This window comes from Lithobates pipiens, unplaced genomic scaffold, assembly GCF_037356315.1.
Source record: "Lithobates pipiens isolate NorthernLeopardFrog02 unplaced genomic scaffold, aLitPip1_a1.2 Scaffold_22, whole genome shotgun sequence".
NCBI classification, from domain to species: Eukaryota; Metazoa; Chordata; class Amphibia; order Anura; family Ranidae; genus Lithobates; species Lithobates pipiens.
In genome coordinates, this window is record NW_027507784.1 from 183,606,334 (window position 1) to 183,627,282 (window position 20,949).

Genomic DNA, 20,949 nt, shown 5'->3' on the forward strand with positions numbered 1-20,949 from the left:
GTTCTGGACTGGATTCCAGAGCTCAGCTGGGGCCCTGAGAGACGCAAGGCGGACCGGACCTGGATTCTGTTTCCAGGATTTTGTGATTGTAAAATTCAGCGTGTAAGATGATAGAGAGTTGCGGGCCCCCCTGGAGCTGAATGCGGGGTCACTATGGCGACTCTTAAACACATTCATGCTACGCCCCTGCCCATGGCCTTCTAATTTTCCTTTGACACCACCAGACAAAATCTGGTTGATCAATTGTGTCAAATCCTAAAAAGACGAGTGTACGTTGTAGTTACAATTTCACACTGGATGGATTTTCCTTCTGTTCTGTAGCCTGCGTTTCTGCTTGATGAAATATGTCTGATAACAGCAAAGCCCAATAGCTACACTTAGGTCTTCAGGGAAGATGATGGGCATTGTGTGTCTTGTTCTTTGCACACATTCCTACACTGCTGCAGTCAAAAACAAAAGCTCTAACCACTGTGTGTGCTCTTTTAAAAGTCTACTAAGAAAACTGAAATTTGTCCAGGGAATCTGCCAAAATAGCGGTCCGCTTTTCATTAATCATGATGTCATTCATACAATGCTTAACCGCTTCAAAGCTGAGAGTAGGAGATTTCCAAGCCCTTGCTATTAGATGTGCAGCTAGTTGACTTTCCAAAAAGAAGGGGGAGTTGATCAGTTTATGTAGAACGACATCATATGGGTTCTTCTTAAGATTAGAGTGAAGCAGTGTGCGAAGCAAGGCATAGATTCTGATCCACAGTCTGTTCACTCTTGGACAAATCCAGTAAAAATGCACCATTGTCCCAGATTGGGCACAGCTACGGAAACAACATGGCAAATAATTTGGAACGATCAGTGAGCTGGAGTGTTCTACCAATGTTTTTTTTCAAAATTAAGACATTTTTAGAACACTTGATTGGCTGCGTCATTACCTGCCAGTCTTCTGCATCTAACGCCTTTCCCAACTCTCCTTGCCATTGTTGTGGATACATTTGCACTGGTGGTTTCCGCTGGGCAATTATGGAAGAATATAACAATGAAATAATTAGAGGTCGACCGATATGGGTTTTTCTCTGGCCGATGCCGATATTTAGAAATCATGGCGGCCGATGGCCGATATATGATGCCGGTTTTTTTTTTTGGCCCGATATGTTAGGCCGATTTTTTTATTTTATTTTTATTTTATTTTTTAATCCCCCTTCATCTCATAAAACCTAACAGACACCTTTCCCACTGGGGCGTTTTTTTTAGGCGGTTTTGGGCTAAAAATAGCGCCTGTAAAGTGCCTGCAAAACGGCTCCCCTGCAGTCTGTGTGAAAGACAGAGTGCTTTCCCACTGAGGCGATGCAAGCAGCACGTTTGGAGTGGTGTATACCGCTTCTCCACCACTCCTGCCCATTGATATTAATGGGCACCACTGCCCAAGCGCATGCAATGCGATTTGGCAGCAGTGCTTCACGGGCGCATTTAACCATTAAAAATGATGGTAAAGCACTGCTAAAACTAGCAACATTTTACCATCAACGCCTGCCCGCTCCAGTGTGCAAGCAGCCTATAAAATAAAAACAAGTACTCAAAACTTTTGGACGAAAAAAAAAAAAATGGACTAACTTTACTGTTTTTTTTTTTTTTTTTTAAATCATTAAGTGTATTTTTTACCCCCCCCAAAAAAATGCATTTGAAAGACCTCTGCGCAAATGCCGTGTGACATAAAATGTTGCAACAACCGCTATTTTATTCCCTAGGATCTCTGCTAAAAAAATGTATATACTTTTTGGGGGGTCCAAGTGATTTTCTGGCAGAAAATACAGGACTTTTACTTGTAAGCAACAAGTGTCAGAAAAGATTTAGCCTTTAAATGGTTAAACTGAGAACTCTACACACTGAGATGACTTCATTCATTCAAGTGTAAACATTGTATCTTTCTGTTCTTTTCTTGGCAGCCTGCCCAGAGAGGAGGAAAGACGTTTCTATGACGACTCAGGCAACTTACACTGAATTCTATTAGGCCCCTTTCACACTGGGGCGGTTTTCAGGCGTTACAGCGCTAAGAATAGCGCCTGAAAAAAACGGCCCCTTTCACTCCAGTGTGAAAGCCGGAGGGCTTTCACACTGGAGCGGTGCGCTGGCAGGACGGTGAAAAAAGTCCTGCTAGCCGCATCTTTGGAGCGGTGAAGGAGCAGTGTATTCACCGCTCCTACCCATTGAAATCAATGGGACAGCGCGGCAATACCGCCGGCAAAGCGGGCGGTTTTAACCCTTTTTCGGCCGCTAGCGGGGGTTAAAACCACCCCGCTAGCGCCCGCAGACCGCCGCTAAAACGACGGTAAAGCGCCGCTAAAAATAGCGGCACTTTACCGCCGATGGCCGCACCGCCCCAGTGTGAAAGGGGCCTTACAGAAGTCATTTCCAAGTCCCGCTGTTCTAAATCGGCCTTTTTATTAGCTCAATCGGCTGATGCCGATTAATTAAAAAACGGCAAATCTCGGCCAATATATCGGTCGACCTCTAGATATAATGCCCGAGAAATGCGGACAGGATTTACCAATGCTTTCAAAAGGTGACAAGGTATAAGTGGGCTGTTGATTATGAAGAGGGTGAAAAAGTAAGTGCTTCAATAGTATATAACGGTAATGTTCCTTAAGAGGGATTTTGTAAGAGGACCTCAGCATTTCAAAGGCGAGAATCCTTGTGGGTGTTAGAAGAAAATGGGCATTCACAAATCCATGATTTTCCCACCACTAAAATTTGCATTGGGTGATCAAGGCCGGGAGGGAACAGAGGACACTGAAATAAAGTAGCAAGGGCAAATGTGGCTAAATCAATCCCACACTTTTTTTTTTTTTTAATTCTTATTGAATTTTAAAATAACATACAAAAAAATGCACACATAACAATTGTGTGATAGCCTGACACCAGGCCTCTCTCTACACAGAAACTCAAAAAAGAAAGTCTCAGCACTGGGCCCTCTGTATAACTGAGGCTTGGAACACGAGCATAGTAACGAGTACTATTATGTAGATATATTGGATGCAAGTTCATATACTGACACTCTATCTCCACATATCTATGATATACCAACTGTCCTCAAAGACCAGCAGCAGACCCATATATGTAATACCTAGGTCCAAAGCTCACCCCCCCAAGAACATTAATACTTAATAGTCTTCAATGCTCACCTAGCTTCACACCTGATATACATTACATAGTTGGTAAGGTTGAATTAAGACAACAGAACATCCAGTTCAACGCGCGTGTGTAAAAATAATTTCCCATATCCCTGTATATTTTTTCGTTAAGATGCACATCCAAGAGTCTTTTAAAACTATCCATACTTCCTGCCGACACCACCAGATGTGGAAGAGAGTTCCACATCCTAACCGCCCTGACAGTGAAAAGCCCCCTACGCAGTTTAAGGTTAAACCGATTCTCTTTCAGTCTCATCGTGTAGCCCCGTGACCTCTTACACTCCCTGTACTGAAAAGTTTTATATCTACGCTGGGATCCCCATTGAGATTTGTATATCGCTATCAAATCTCCTCTCAAGCATCTCTTTTCCAGAGAGAATACATTTAGACCTCATTCACACCTGAGCGTTTTGTAGCTTGAAGCCTGAGGGGAAAAAAAATCTATTAATCTCAATGGAGATGGTTCACATCTCCACTCCATGACGCCTGAAGCCGAACGCCTGAAGCTCAAACAAGTTCCGGACCCTTTTTTGTTGATTGAATTGAGCAGATTTGGGCGTTTTTCTTCTTTTAACATTGGTGACCTTTTGCCCTGCACAAAATCGCGGCAAATTGCGGTAAAAAAACGCTGCAAAATCGTGGTAAAAACGCTGCAAAATCGCGGTAAATTCATGGAATTTTTTTGCTTGAAAACTCTATGCTCAGGTGTGAATGCAGCCTTAATGATTTGTAGTCGTTCATTATAACTGAGGTCCTCCAGACCTCATATTAATTTATTTGCCCTTCTCTGGACTCTCTCCAGCTCCAGCACATCCCTTCTGAGGGTTGGTGACCATAACTGGACGGAATACTCTAGATGCGGCCGAACCTTAGTTTTATAAAGTGGCAGAATAATTGCTTTAGCTTTCGAGTAAATTCCCTTTTAAATGAATGCTAATATTCTGCCGGATTTGGTAGCCACAGCTTGACCCTGCATGCTATTGCTCAGTCTGTCTTCTACAAGGACCCCTAGATCCTTCTTCATCCTGGAATCCTTCTCCCACAGCTAATATAATACATTTAAAATAAAATATAACTGCACTACCAGAAATTCAAAACACAATACAAGCAGCCAACATTGACAATAATACAATTGCATAAAACATAAAAACCAAAAAATTTAGCGCTTAAAATAGAAAACACCTCGTGGAGAGAAGTGTTATTATAACACACAAAAAATATAAATGTAATAGATAGCGTAGCCAAGCTACACTAAATAAAGGCAAGTGTACTTAGTATAACTACACAAGTGTGAAAAAGTCTTTGTGACTCGTGACATGAAAAAACAAAAAAAGTTCAAATAATGGATGTACCAAGTGGCCTGGGACTATACCAAGACCCTACATAAGAAAAGACAATAGTCTCTATAATCCTAGATGATCACTTCACGGTAGAGAGTAGTCAGGATCTGTTGCAATGCCACACGTCAAAATACCCCAGAGGTGAAGACAGCAGCTGGATGTCACCCTTCATACAGATACCACGTTATAAACAGGAAAGGTAATGGATACGCTTACCCGAAGGTGTGGACCCACACACCTTGGTGGTGAGTCATTCAGACCTCAAATTGCGATAGACAGCAATTCCTCCATCCAGGTGATGTAATCCTCAGCTATGCCAATACACCATCCAATCTCGGGGTATCCAATCCGGGACGTTTTTTCGGCTCCAAGGTGGTAAAAAGGACAATCACACCCCAAATAGGTGCGTAAAAAATGCAAACAGAAAAAGAGGGAAAAAACAAAAAGCCTCTTCATAGAGCAGATTAATCCGATAGGAAATGTTTTATTAAAACAAATAAAAAACAAAAAAACGATACATGTATGTACAAACCCTCAATGAAGAAGGGTACAAAAATATAGATAGCCTGCAGACTTTCTACGCTTTTTTTATTATTATTATAGAGACTATTGTCTTTTCTTATGTAGGGTCTTGGTATAGTCTGGCCTGGCACTTGGTACATCCATTATTTTAACTTTTTGTTTTTTCATGTCACGAGTCACAAAGACTTGTTCACACTTGTGTAGTTATACTAAGTGCACTTGCCTTTATTTAGTGTAGCTTGGCTACGCTATCTATTAAATTTATATTTTTTGTGTGTTACAATAACACTTCTCTCCACGAGGTGTTTTCTATTTTAAGCGCTACATTTTTTGGTTTTTAATATAATACATTGATTTAATCAGACACTGTGGATGCAGTGTACATCCATCCACCCCACACTTTATCAAACTTATGAGGAATTCCTCTACTAGTATACATGGCTTTATATAAAGGGATGGCTTTATTAATGAGTGTTATCGATGCCGGAACAGTCAGAGGGGTTGGAGAGCACTATTAATTTCCTAGCATAGTAAAACAAAGTCAACAGAGTACATGTCACGTTTTTAGGAGCTAGGGCATCTACGAGACCCAGAAGACACACCTCCACTCCTGGCCATGTACTCAGTGTGTTAACTTCTATACATTCAGTGACCCCACACCACAGTTCCAGAACATGTGTAAAAAGTCTGAGCTGGTTGACGTGCACCACCAGCAGGGCGACGGGTTAGGAAAAATCTTTGCCAATATGGCCGAGTAAGGTAACTAAGATGTCAAAATTTATATTGGATCAGATGGTCTCTGGCCGACATTAATCTAGAGAAATCTCCCCAATATCATCTGAGTCATCCCCGCCCAACTGGGGGAACGCTGAAATTTAGCCTTCAGAGCTAAATTGATATACTCTCAATTTATACTTCAGCCAAATACTGAGTCGGGGGAGGAGCAAGCCAATATAAAAGGCTATGGCCAATATAAATTATGGTAAATCAACAAGGGCTACAGAGAGTACTAACAAGGTGAGCTTGCAATGTGGCTAGAGGCAGCACCAGGCAAAACTGTAATAAACAGTCATATCTGCCCGGAAACCAGTATTTAAAACATACCACAAAGGGAAGGAAACAAAAGTGTAAATCAAAGCTGATCATTGTAAGCACCCCTGGTAGTGTTAAATTGTTTGTCTCTTCTTCGTAACTGATGCATTTTGCTGGAGAGCTTTTTCTTTTGAAAACCAGGTGGAAATAATAGAAAGGGAGCCTAAAAAGAAAATGAGTGCAGCCATCACATCTAAGAAATGGTAAGCTGCAATACAATATTTGCTTCTGGGTTTAATACTGTACATATTAAGCTGGCCACATTTTAGGTCAGCATGCTGGCTGGAAAAATGGACTATCTATGGACTGCAGTAGATATTGAAATTCTCTAAATATTGAAAAAAAGAAATATGCATTAATAAAACACAATTATTTTTTAAAAGAATACAATAGTGAATAAACATCGAAACTAAAGGGGAAAAAATAAACACATGCTGGACCGCCGACGTCGGAGGGACGGGGGCATGTCAGTGGGTTGCCCCACCACTTAGTTGAGACCTGTCAGATGACGGCTGTGGACCATTTTTGTTTTTTTGTTTTTGGGTGAACGTTGGCGGGCATTGTGATTGACAATGGATCGGGGTGCATTGTTTTTTGTTTTTGTCTTTAAATAAGACTTGCCAAAAACTGCCTGCTGTAATTTTTTTACACTACACCTTTTTATTTTTTTGGTGAATAAGTACCCATACTTACTCACGTGGGAGTTGCTGGAATCTAGAGGCTTCCAGATTCTGATAAGCCCCCCCCCCCCACCTGCAGACCCCCACAACCACCAGCCAGGGTTGTGGGGAAGAGGCTCTTGTCCTCATCAACATGGGGACATGGTGCTGGGGGGATGCAACAGACCCTTATGTTGAGTGCATGTGGCTTAAACTGATTCGGGGGGGGGAGGGGGCGGAGGGAACACAAGCTCTCCTACTTGTCCCCTCCCTTTCCTGACTGTTTTTTTTTTTTTTGCCTATTAAATTTTTTTACTGTCTGCAATTCTTGTTTTTACATTTATATGTCAGCAGCTGTTAAAGATGTGGTGGCCGGCTTCCCGACCCGCTCTTTAACAACCAGCTATTTACAGTTTATTAGGGAGAGAAAAAAACACAACATTTGCGTTTTTGGTGCGGGTCCATTGAAGTCTATTAAACACAAAACTCAATCTGAGGAAAAAAAAGGTGCCTGACCCTTTCCAAAAGCACCCTGGCTGAAAAATGCTAGATGTAAACAGTGTACCTTAGGAAACAATGTTAAATGAACTGTATTTTCTGTAAACTGCAAAATGCACAAAAAATACGCATAGGTGGGAACCTAGCCTAACTCAGAAAACATTAAATTCAAAACATATCAAATCAGGTCAGAACCCTACTTCTGTGTTTCCATATATACAACCCACTGGATCCATTTAACACTGAACTCATATTTATCCTGTATTTGGGAAATCATTTCCTGCATCCTCATCAAATTACATTTCTCCGCACATGTATGCTGCTTCTTAATGTGTACCATTTTTCCTTTCTTCAGAATGTAGTTTTTTCCCTCAGCGCTAGTACTGCTGTCCAGTTACAGGGTAGTTGCCTTCTCTTGGCGGGTCCTGTGGAAGCCTCCTTTGCATGCACATTCCTAACCATGACTAGAAACACATGCATGATGTATGCTAGTGCATTCCTACTAACATACAGGCATGCAGCATAGGATGGCAAGTTTGTGCTCTGGTGTTAAGTGCATGTGGTGTTCAACAGGAAATTTACGGTAAGGGCGTGGTTCAATTTGGGCCCGTGGCATCAAAGAATGATACTTGTAAGTGTAAGGTGCATGGGAATGTTTAATTGATGCACTAGAACTCCTACGTCCTATAAAAGTCATGGTTCAATGCTTTAAAGTATAACTAAAGGAGATTGTGGATAGAGTGGAGATGGATTACAACATCTGTCAGTTTTTATTGTGGTCTGTGTCCCCTTTGGGCAGATTCACCCTCTATTTGTCTTGTTTACCATTATCATTGAAATTGATAATAAAAGAAATTCCCAAATTTTGGGTTGTGCCCCTAAAAGTAATTGAGGGAAAATCTTCCAATGGGGATACTAGTTCTAATGACCTGGGGGTTCCCAAGACATTCTTTTAATTTGCAGGGATTTCATCTTACTTCCTGTTATGGAACAGGAAGTGAAGGTAAATATCCCCCCCCCCCCATGGGACCCAGATGGCAAAAATAAACCTTACAGGGGTTATTTCATTCCTCCACATTCTATCCAAAATGTAAAAAAGGCTTGCCTTTAGTTCCGCTTTAAAGTAGAATTAATTTATTAATTGTTTTATTTTTTTTACACAATTGTAAATGAACTAAAAGTAATATTTCCTTCATACAAGGGAAGTGACCAAACCACTTAGCTTTTTTTTTTTTGTATAATTTTTCTAGATGGCTTTTGCTTTTCTGCTCCAATGTCAACGTATCATCCTCGGCCATCTATAGGGAAGACTTCGACAAACCAGATACAGAATTCCCGTTTGAATGAGAATGATGCTATGTGTCACTCCTTCAAAAATTCAAGAGATTCTTCCAAAGACTCTAAGGAAAAGTTTTGCAGAAATGAACTGTTTAACACTCAGTTGATGGGCACATCAAAAAAAGATGGACGACTACCTGAGGAGACATTTTCTGGTGAAATGGTTGATCATGATTCAGAGACTAAAATGGAAAAAGAGAGGAAGAGAAGTGGTCTTCCTAGGGTGCCTAAGATTGGGGACCATGCTGCTTCCTTCATTTCTGAGCAAGCTCTGATCCACGGTTCAGGAAGCAGTGAAAAGTCTGCACACACTCTTCAGACCTCTCTGCTAAGTAGTTACAACCATGGGAGTGGCTCCGAGGATGACAAATGTGTCAAAGATGCAAGCAGGCTTGACGAAAATGTAAAGACTTTGCTACCTGAAGGTTTAAATCGAGCAAAACGCAGTGATTCTGCAGTGACACCAGCTACTACTTTGAATGTCTTGTGCAGCTGCTCTTCATTACATCCCTCAAACTTGTGTAAAATAGGTTCCTCTTCCCCAGTTCATGCACAGCCTCTCCCCGCTTCCATGTACAATAAAGTACACAGCAAGGACAGTGATAAGATAAAGACCACAGTTACCCCAACTTGTGAGCTTCATTTTGAGATATTGAAGGAACAGAATGATTCTAGACAAGTTGGTAACCATATCCATAACTTTAAAGGAAAAGAAATTGGCAAGCTGGATGAAAAGGCCGAAGTCTTATATTCACATTTTCTCCAGGATGTTTCTAACAATGAACTTAAAAGAGTAGAGGTATTTAGGGAGAAGGGGTCTGTAATTTGTTGTAACTCCTCCATAAAAAGTCAAGGTGCATCTGATTCGTTAATAGACACTCCCACAGTTAATTCTTTGGAAAAACGAATATCCATATCTACAAAAGATACTGGTACTACCTACTGCAGGCATGGTGACCACTCTAAAGAAAAATGTAAGGTCTCTGGGTTTTTAGATTCTCATCAGCACACAGGACATCCCCTTCCAAACCCCCCAGAACAGAAAGTGAAGAATTTAGAAATCACTGATTTTAGGTCTTCACAAATGGATGGTTTATCAGCACAACACTTCACGAGTCATGGAAAAGAGGAAGCAAAGAAACTATGTGCGGAACCAAAGACTTTGGGTTCCAACAAACCCCCTTCTGACTTTACATATCCGTTTATTCACTCTGATGGCTGTGCTATGCAGAGCCTTATTAAATACAGTGGAAATTTTGAGAAAGAGGCAGCTATTTGGAAAAGTAGTGACAAGAAAAGCCCTTTTGGGGGACTTGGAAGCATGAGATTGGATGAATCCCAAGTGAAAACTGCAAAGGGGCAAAGTGTGTCCCATCAAGATCTTAAGAGAGATCCAGATAGACCTGGTAGTACTAAATTATTTATAAAGGATACAGTTGGTTTCCAAGGAGAAGTAGAAGTGCGTAATCCACCTGTTGGAATTGCTGTAGCTGTTGCCCGACAAAAGGACCACAGTGGAAATAAATCTGCCTCCTCTAAAGGTAAGATCATTTTGTGTCTTTGTTAGTGCAACATTCTATTACTGCTTCACATGTATTCCAACTGACTGATTTTGTTAGTGTATGTCAAGCTTTGGGTAGTTGGGTTTTAAAGCCTGTGTTTGGTTATTTTTGTTATATTTTAGGCTTAGGCTCCATGCACACTGAAGCTCAAAAAAGCTATTTCTGGACGCCAGATTGCTGGCAGAAAACGCTGGTTGAAAAACCTGCTTTTAACAGCGTTTTATACTAGCGTTAATGAGCGTTAATGAGCGTTTTACAGCGTTAGCGTTAATGGGCGTTTTTTATAAAAATACACAGAGGACACTCCAAAAATCCCACAATGCATTGAAAAATAGAATGCCGAACACTAATGAATGAGCGTTAATGAGCGTTAATGAGCGTTTGTCGTTTTTTGCCGCTGAAAAACGGCACTTTGAACGCGAATTTCTGGCGTTCAGAAAAAAGCCCATAAACTCCACTGCTCATTAAAGCTGAAAAACGTCCATGTGTGCATGGACACATAGGCTGACATAGAGTGGAGTTTATGGGCTTTTACAAAAAAACGCCCAAACTCCAATAAACTGCAGTTTATCAGCTTCAGTGTGCATGGAGCCTTAATGTACACAGGATGTTTTTACAACCTCTCCTGAACAATTTAACTTGACAGATAGTAACGCACGATTATATGCCGGGCTTGTGCTTAGAAGCGTTTGAAAAATAATAAGTATGTATGTGTATGTGTATGTGTATGTGTGTGTGTGTGTGTATGTGTATATATATATATATATATATATATATATATATATATGTGTGTGTGTGTGTGTGTGTGTGTGTGTGTGTGTATATATATGTATATATATATATATATATATATGTATATATATATATATATATATATATATATGTATATATTTATTTAATTTTCAAAATAGCCAAAAATGAAAATCGCCTGTAAACGTAGCGTTTAGCCACGTTTAGATGTGTTTAGAAGCGTTTGGCGCTTGAAATGCCTCTAAACTCAGCGTCTGAATTCATTTTTTTTGCTTTCCAAAGAAGGCCTCTAAACTCAAATGCCTAAAAATGACATTAAACGAACCTGTGTACATGTACACATGAGGTAGCATTGGATGAATTCAGGGGCAGCTGAAAAAAGCATCCAGCAGCAGTGTACATGAGGCCTAACAAATTGAGAAAGTCAGTGATGGGTGGTGAGAAGATGCTTCTTTTCAACAAGAATTCTCATTGATGAGCACTAGGAATGGGCAGCACCTATGTGCTGGATCACATGTATGTATGTATGTGTATATACATACACACACGGCTGGGGGTGCGTTGCCTCACTACCCTACATGGGGATTAAGCTTACCCCAAAATACTCAGGCCTATATCAAGCCAACTTCCCCTTACTTTTTGGGAAATTGGCAGCTATGCTCACCTCCTGGTCTGCCTTCCCATTGTCCTGGTTTGGAAGGATAGCAACCATCCACATGAGCTATCTCCCAAAGCTGCTTTACCATTTTAAGGTATTACCGTTCCACCCCACGTTATACTTACACATCAGCATAAAATTATGCAGTTTATCTTGGGTTCTACGAGACTCAGGATCAAAAAACAAGTTCTGTATGCCCGCAGGATCAATGGTGGACTCTCTGTCCCCATTGATCTAGTGGACTCTCACCCGATACAACTGGCCTCCCTCGGCTCCCCAGAGCCCACTGGCCAAATAACATCGGCCCATGTCTGGCCCACTCGCTCCGGTTGTGGGACTCGATTTAAGTATTCCGCGAAACTGATCTCCCCGCACCTCCCTCTATTCCATCTTCTTCATTGCCCACTATTTCCACCAGGCTGCGATAACCTGTTGCAATTTGCGTGGTGGCCCGAGAATGGCTTTGTGGGTATCCACTCCATGTTTACCCCCACTAAGATTATCTCATTTGCATCCTTACGAGCCTCCCATGACATCCCTCCTTAGGGAGCACTATAGCTACATTCTAATCTGACACTTCCTTCAACTTATTAAATCTCACCCAAACCCCTACATTAACTCCGTTTGAGAGCCTTTGCAGATCGTGGCCCAAGTCCTTGGGTTTAATCACTTTAACCACTTACAGACTGGACCATTTTGTTGGTCAAAGACCAGACCACTTTTTGCGATTCGGCACTGCATCACTTTAACTGACAATTGCGCAGTCATGCGACATGGCTCCCAAACAAAACTGACGTCCTTTTTTTTCCCCACAAATAGAGCTTTCTTTTGGTAGTATTTGATCACCTCTGCGGTTTTAATTTTTTGCGCTATAAACAAAAATAGAGCGACAATTTAAAAAAAAATGCATTTTTTACTTTTTGTTATAATAAATATCCCCCAAAAATATATAAAAAAAACATTTTTTCCCTCCGTTTAGGCCGATACGTATTCTTCTACATATTTTTGGTAAAAAAAAATCGCAATAAGCGATTATTGATTGGTTTGCGCAAAAGTTATAGCGTTTACAAAATAGGGATAGTTTTATGGCATTTTATAAATTTTTTATTTTTTTGCTAGTAATGGCGGCGATCATCGATTTTTATTGTGACTGCAACATTATGGCGGACACATCGGACATTTTTTACACATTTTTGGGACCATTGTAATTTTATACAGCGATCACTGCTAAATAAATGCAGTCATTCCTGTGTAAATGACACTTGCAGTGAAGCAGTTAACCAGTGGGTGGCAGTGTAGGGGTTAAGTGTTCCTAGGGGTGTGTTACTAACTGTGGCGGGGTTGGGCTTTCATTTAGTGAACATTGATCTCTGCTGCAATCACATGGAGCAGAGATCAGCGTCACTAGTTGCTAGGCAGAATGGGGAAATGCTGTTTACAACAGCATTTCCTCCAGTCAGCCGCCCTGTGAGACGATCGTGGGTATGCCCATGGCAATCGAGTCCACGGGACCTGCGACCGGACTCACGGGGGTCCCGACCAGCACGCAAGCGTGCCGCCGCCGCCGGCGTGCTCACGATGGCAGGGCAGCATTGAAGATTGGACGTACCTGTACGCCAATATGTCTGCCCGTGCCATTCTGCCGACGTACATCGGCGTGCGCTGGTCGGGAACCGGTTAATATACACAGCCATAATAGGCTAAAAAAACACCCTTGAGACCATATCATCTCCAGTGGGAGGCAGAATTAGGGAAGTGATTGGATCCAGATGACTGGCAGGTCATGACTCCTGCATTGTCCAAATGCTCCAAGAATGTACTGTTTCTGGAAAATGCCTACAAAGTGCTATATAGGTGGTACTACACCCTGGCCAGATTGGCGAGTTTTATTCCATCCTATTCCTTTGTTTCCATGGGTGTGCCCAAGAGGGCACAATGGCACATATTTGGTGGAAGTTCCCCAAAGTATGCAGACTATGGATCAGAATCTATGCACGTGTTTGTAACCTTTTTAAAGCTAATATAAAGAGGGACCCATTTGAGGCCCTTCTAGGGAAACCAATTACCAAATTACTACGACCAGAACGCCAATTGGCATCACACATTTTTACTGTAACTAAACTGACCATAGCAAAACCCTGGAAAACCCCGGCCCTCAGCTTCATGGTTAATGAGAAACTGACAGCCATGTTATCGGATACACATGATAAATTCCTGTGGACATGGCAACCTTGGGTGACTCGTATCCACCCTTCCCGACAGCCTTTCCTCTTTCATGCCCCTTTTCTTTACTCTCCTTTTTTTAGACCCATAGGCCAGTTCCTGTTGGGACTGGACACATGGTGAGAAAACCCTTTTTTTATTGCAGGAGAATATGCTACCTAGCCTCATGTAGCTTTCTTTGAAATGTTTTGTTTTACATTCCTTTCTCGGCCAATATACTACAAATGGCTCTGTAAACTAAAGCACACGTAAGCATAGTCAAGGGTGCTACCACACGGTCAGGACCTGGTGGTCACATGAACCTTCAGGAATGTTTGCAAATTTGTGTCCAGAACTACCATATTCTTTTGATACCTGAAATTTACGCAGCTATGTTTACATGATGTGTACACTACTATTTTTGTATGTTCTTGTTGATATGTATATTCAATAAAACTGTACAAGAAAGTAAAAGAAAATCCCAAATTTTGGGTTGTCATCATGAAAGTAACAGAGGGGAGAAAAGCCTAAAAAAAACTGATGCAGCCATCACATCCAGGGATCGGTAAACTGAAATGTACTACATTTTTTCGTTTGGGTTAAAAACCTGGCTAGTCTTCAGGACCGAGGTGTCGGCAGCTTGACTGTGGAATGCTGGATGTGACTTCTGCTGTTACTCCGTGGGATAAGCTGTACTTTCAGATTGGTCCTGTAGCTGGGGAAAAAAACCTTAATGGCAGAGGGGAGAAAAGGCGTATAAGCGTAAGGTGCACTTTGAGTCCAGTTGCACGCGAGGAGAATAATTGACTGATGTTTATACTCATGATCTTGATGACAGAAGGAAAGGTGCGCAAGTGTAAAGACTGGTAAAATTATTCTTCAATCAATGCCCCTGTTGTAATACACCCCTTTATATTCACGTAAACATGCATATGTGTGTAAATTACAGCCTCACCATTTAGGAAAAATTTTGAACGATATTTGTGATGTCGTTATCACTTCAATTAAAAAAAATAACGGAAAATTGAATACTTACCTTTCCGTAATTTTCCTTTCCTGGTGCCTACCCATGACCGCATACAAACGGTTGGTTGCTCTGCCCCTGACCAACCCACAGGACCACTTTAACACTATAAGAGTTGTTCCCCCTCCACCGATATTCTTGTAACTAGACCTCAGAACAGGATTATTGAAGGGGTGGGAGGGTGTATGCTGCCATGGGTAGGCACCAGGAAGGGAAAATTACGGAGAGGTAAGTATTCAATTTTCCATTCCAACAACTCGTTTACAGGGATGGTACTGCAATAAGAAATTTAATGAAAACGACAGCACCGATAACGGCAAGGTCTTTTCCCCAAATTCTCGGGAAGTAAGAACTGCTAGGTCTACGTTATAGAGCGACATGAAAGTGTTGAATGACAACCAACTAGCCACTCGGCAAATTGTCTCAGGGGAAACCCGCGATGCTGCCGGCAGAACACCGATCTGGCGGCATTTTGCAGGCGGATTTAACCCCTTTTCGGCCTCTAGCGAGGGGTTAAAACTGCCCCACTAGCGGCCGAATTTGGGTTCAAATGTCACAGTTCCTGTGATTAGCAGTGATACTGTGTGCTTTCAGCTTCCGTGCGGGCTCGGACACATCGACTTCTGAACACGTCCCAGCAACACGCCCAGCCATACGCCCCGGCTCATCCTAACAATGAGCGTGGTACTTGGGGATTTGTCAGGCTAAACAAGATTGATATATATTCACAGCAAAAAAAAAAAAACACGCTCGAGCTTGGGGGCCACAGATAGATATACTTGGGGGGGGGGCCACAGATGGATATATATGTAAATTCCAAGTGGGAGCCACATCAGTCAGTGAGAGGCACTGGTGGATTAGGCTGGCTGAAGGAAACATTATCATTAAAAAAAGACAGAAAACACCCGCGCTTATCCTTACAGCGAGAGGCGCTGGTGGATTTGGCTGGCTAAAGAAAAGATTATTTAAAAAAATAAATAACAAACGCTCAAGCCCATCCTTACCAAGAGGTACTTGGGGATTGGTCAGAGGCTAAAGAAGATAGAAAAAAATAATAATAAAAAAAAAAATATATATATATATATATATATATATATATATATATATATATATATATATAAAACATTTATTTATGTATTGTCATCAATGTTATGAAATTAATTAATAGTATTCCGTTTGCAATAAACTTTGCATAAAATATTTAATCTGCATTTAATTTTAACGGTTCAAAAAAAAAAGTCAGGCAAAATGGTCGGCCATCACGCATGTTCACATCATAAAATCTGGCCCTCTTTGAAAATAGTTTGGACACCCCTGATCTCAAGACTTAAGAGTTTTAAGGACGGCTGGTCTCTTCACAAGGCTACCAAGTCCTCGCACATTCCAGGACATCATTTTCAGGTTTGAACCCATAGGGGAACACATGTACCAATAGCATAATCATGCAAGTTGCCCAGGCACGTTGCAAAGTCACCACTAGCATGATAGTCTGATAAACAATGTATAGTTCTTTCCATAGTTGTATTATAATCAAGATAGGTGAGCATTCTTACAGAGTCTATATCAGAGAAGAGGAAGGATTGGCGCAGTGGTAGGTCAGAAGAACAACAAATGCCACGATTTACCACAATGTAGATAGATCCAATGTTCTCCATTGTCTGCCTTGACTAAGAGAAACGTGGGACGAGTGTAAAAACACATCTGGGACTAGATAACATCAGAGAAAAAAAAACACCTTTGATATGGTGATCATATTTCAAGTAGAAGCAGTGTGTTGCGACCTTAGCGGCTCAAAGTGCTCCATCTTCCCGATCCAGCCATTGTGCCACAGAAGTAGGACGATTAAAGAAGTGAATCTCTCCCAGCGCAACCACATGGAGGTGGGCAGGATACAGCATGGCATATTGAAGGTTAGGATTTCAAAGCCTCTTTTTCACATCTGTGAACTTTGCACGCTGTTTTTGTAGTTCTGCAGAGAAGTCCAGGAATAGCGATATTTTGGATTTGTCAATAGCCATAGCACTACTCATGGTTCTAGCTTTGGAGAGTATAGCATCCCTTGTAATTCTATAGTTTGAACAGAAATGGGCACAGGATGTTTCCTGGTGGCACAGGCCATGTTGGGGCCCTATGCGCCCACTCAACTGCAAACGGGTGGGAGAAGATATCTTTTCCAAAGGTAGAAAAAAAGCCATTGCTCAATAAAAGTGACAGGGTTTTTGCCCTCGACCCGCTCAAATACCCAGGGTGTGCACATTGTTGTAACGCATGTGATTTTCTAGGTCATCCAGGCGGGTGACATGCTGGGCTGTGAAATGACAATTGTATTTCAGATCCCTTTGCATGGGGGCCATATCCTCCTCCACTGTGCTCACTCTGCCTTCCAGGGCAGTGGTGCAATCCCACAGTTTTTGCATATCGTATTGCACAAATTAGATCTCTGCCTTCACCCCTTTAAGTTCATTGGTGAGGGCAGCGATAGACATATTGCAGGACGTTACAGCAGAGAATATGTCACGTAGGGTGGGCTCCGGCTCTTCTGCATCCGGAAAAGATGCATGTGGCACAGCAAAAATTTCCCCTGGAGTACTCACTGTGCTACACTCTGGGGGGCGATCTGCCTGCATCTTCCAGCGGGACGGTGTCACCTGCCTCGGATTGACCACCTGAGCAGAGAAGGCAGGCAAGTTTTCTTTGGGAGTCCTTCCGTTGAAGAGGAGCTTCTGAGCAGCTTCCTTGTATTTCTCCTTGGAGGAGTGTTGCGATCAGGCACCATCTTGGCCAGGATCCTCCACGAGGCCTTGGTTGTCTTTGAGACAATTTCCCATGTCAGCAGTGATAGCGGAGTAGTGGGAATGTGGGTCACAGACGCAGGGATGCTGGTACCGTGCAGTTGGGGTCTGTAGAATAACGATTTCAGGTTGGTACAGGATAATGGCATGGATTTTTGGCAGAGAAGGAGACAGATGTGACCAGCTACATCCGCTGCTAAGCCACATCCCCCCCAGAGTTTTTCTTTACTTTAGGCTGGGTTTTAAAAATTGTGGACAGGTAAGATTTTTAATAATGAAGAGACATGCTTTGTCTCTTCTGCATTAAATTGTCTTACCTGCCTGTCCACCCATGTACAAGAAGCTGTACAAGCACAGTTCACTGTACAAAGTCGACAATGGCGAATCTGATGGAACTCCCATGCATGGGCGGGAGTGACGTCCTCTCTGCCCAGGTAGTGACAGTGGCCTGCAATTGGTAATTTTGCCAAAACTGTATCAGAAATGCATAGTAACCAATATGATTGTAGCATCATCTTATTTGACTTTGAAAATGAAAGATGGATGCCGGTTGCCGTTCCCAGCTGCTCCAGTCTTAGTACGGTAAATCCTCCTCATTGTTTTCTTGTAAAGTCTATTATTAAAAATGGTCAAGGCTGCTAGACCTGGTTAATAAAATTATCATAACACTTCAGTGACAAAGTTTATATGCGGGGTGGGGGTGGGGGGCGGCAAGTGTGTGTGTATATGTGTGTGTGTATATGTGTGTGTGTGTGTGTGTGTATGTGTGTGTGTGTATGTGTATGTATATATATATATATATATATATATATATATATATATATATATATATATATATATATATATATATATATATATATATATTATGTAGAAATGAATGTGTTATGTGGGGATTCAAAAAAGTCAGCTTTTACTTTAAAGTGGATCTTCACAGCATCTGAGCACCACAAACCAAAAACTAGTTAGATCATTTTTAATATATTGTTAATCTTTCATATGCCATTATCAGTGTTCGTTTTGGAGTTTGCTTAGTAATACAGTGCAAATAACAATGAGTTACCACACTACCAGATATGTGAAATCTTTGGTTTGCATAGTTGAGCAGATCTCACTGTGAATGACTGGCAATAAAACATGCCTTTTCTCACCCAAGTTGTATTTTCTGGAACTGACTGAGCTCTGGCTTGACTAGTGAAATGAGGTGTATTTATAGAGGTTTGTGTAATGCAATTTGCCTTGCTGGTTTTGAAAAAGTTAATCTGGGCATGTAAGCATTAAAAACTTTTCATCAGTTTTGTTTTGTTAACTTTCACTGGTCATTTTTCTTTTCTATAGGACATACAAATGAAGAGAATGGGGATGAGCAAATTAGAAACTGCAATGAAAGAGTTTTATTAGAAAGAATGGACAGGGAGCGTGCTGCATTGCTTCGGTAAGCATGCAAGGCTGATCATACGCACAGATGTCGCATCAAACAAGGACATTGTGACCTCAGTCTATTTCTTCTCACATCGCAGTACCACCGGGACTCACCAGTTTTCTCTACAACTTTTCTGACAGTCAGAATATCTCTAGTTTATAACTGAATCGATCTGCTTTTAATCACGAAGAGATTTCCTCCATACTGAAACCTCTTTGCATGGTAATGAACACTTTTGGAAGGGTTCATTATCGCCTACTAGTCCCTATATAGTCCAGTAGTTCCCACTTGTTGCAAGTGATACTCCAATCATTACTGTGGAACTCTGTGATCAGTTTCCTTTGTTTTTCTAGTTTTCCTCATCGCCACTGAAAACTGCTCATTTCTGTACATGTAAACGGCATACCTGTTCTGAGCGTTGGTATCCAATCTAACAATACATTTTAGAGGCTGTTGTAGGTTCTTTATTGCACCCTTTCCCACTTTCCCATGTCCGTTTTTCTAGCAGTCCCACTCCCTAGATAGTAATACTGAATCTGTGTAAAAATCAATTTTACCTTAATTGGCAGACAGTTCACTATCCTGCCATCCTAGCATAAGCTGTCAGCCAATAAAAGAATTGAACCTTATCATGAAAGAAAGGATCAAGTCCTTGTTTATGATAAGACAAACTTTTTATATGTGCAGTTTGACTTCTTAAAGGTTTAATTCACTTTGATAAAAAAAAAAACGAATCTTAAAGTGGAGCTCCACCCAAAAGGGGAAGCTCTGTCTGCCTCCCTCTGCTGGCACATTTGGCACCTTTTGGGGGGAGCAGGTACCCAGTTTTGACAGGTACCCGCTCCCAATTCCAGTTCAGTTGTGGCGTACTGAGCTGCAAGTTCAGCCCTCTCCTTCCGCAGCCTTATGGGACACTTCATGGGTCCCAGAAGACTGCCGCCCATTTGCAAAGCGCAGCAGGCAACTGGCTTTGAATATATTGGCAATAACAGTGGCTGCAACAGTAGCGCTCGTGAAAAGGACAGTGCTCTGTCCATTAGATTAGTGCTAATAAGAAGACTTTTTTTCCCCCACAGGGTACTGTCATCACAAATATGATCCCACAGGTATGTTACGGGGGGGGGGGGGGGGGGAGGGGGGTGTGCATGGTTGTGTCTCTCTATCTCTCTCCCCTGTAACCCAAAGTGAATTATTGCCCAGAGTTTCATTGACGCTATCTAGGGACAGCTAAAGAACTGTAACAATAGGAGGGTGCAATAAAGCTCTTACAACCACTTCTATGCCCAGATATTAGGATTTGCAATGGTCACATTAAAATTGCTGATGCCATATCTGGTAAATTCTATTGCAGAGAAAACAAAGATCTTCCGGACCTCTCCCCAATGCATCCAGCAGGATGTGCAGCTATTGGCCTGAGCTCTAATCTGATGGTAACGGGTGGTCCAGCACTTTCAGGACCTTGGACGTCTGATTCTACCTCACACTTGACAACTCATCCATGGCTTTCTAGTGGAGTATTGCCTTGTATGTGGCATGCTGACAATCCCTATGGTGAGTTATTACAGAAAGTTCAGTAATAAGGTCTTTCAACCTGGGTTCACACTATTGCGATGCGGGAACTAGTGCAATTCCAGTGCAGTTTCCCGCATCACATCTCCCTCGCAAGCAGTTTACACTGCCCTCTGCGAAACGCTGTTGGTGTCAATACAAAAATGTGCTAATTATGCAGTGTCTGTGTTCGCAATAGTGTGGTCCCAGACTTAGTGAATTTGCCTTTTTATTGGTGATATTTTTAATTAAATATGATACCGTACTTGGATTCAAAAAGTTTGGTAAAAGTTTATGGGCAATGTGAACAAACAGTTGAATTCTTATGTATAAACACCGCTTTTGTTAATGCACTATATTAC

General features: G+C 41.7%; 1 protein-coding gene across 1 annotated transcript in view; it reads left to right on the plus strand.

Moving 5' to 3' along the window:
* The window catches only part of TNRC18 (trinucleotide repeat containing 18), a 392,145-nt gene that overhangs the window by 54,426 nt on the left and 316,770 nt on the right, over positions 1–20,949 (plus strand). The window contains 3 exon segments of the mRNA XM_077448715.1: positions 8,544–10,172; positions 18,955–19,051; positions 20,391–20,590. Of these exon segments, the coding sequence (XP_077304841.1) occupies positions 8,544–10,172; positions 18,955–19,051; positions 20,391–20,590 (1,926 nt within the window).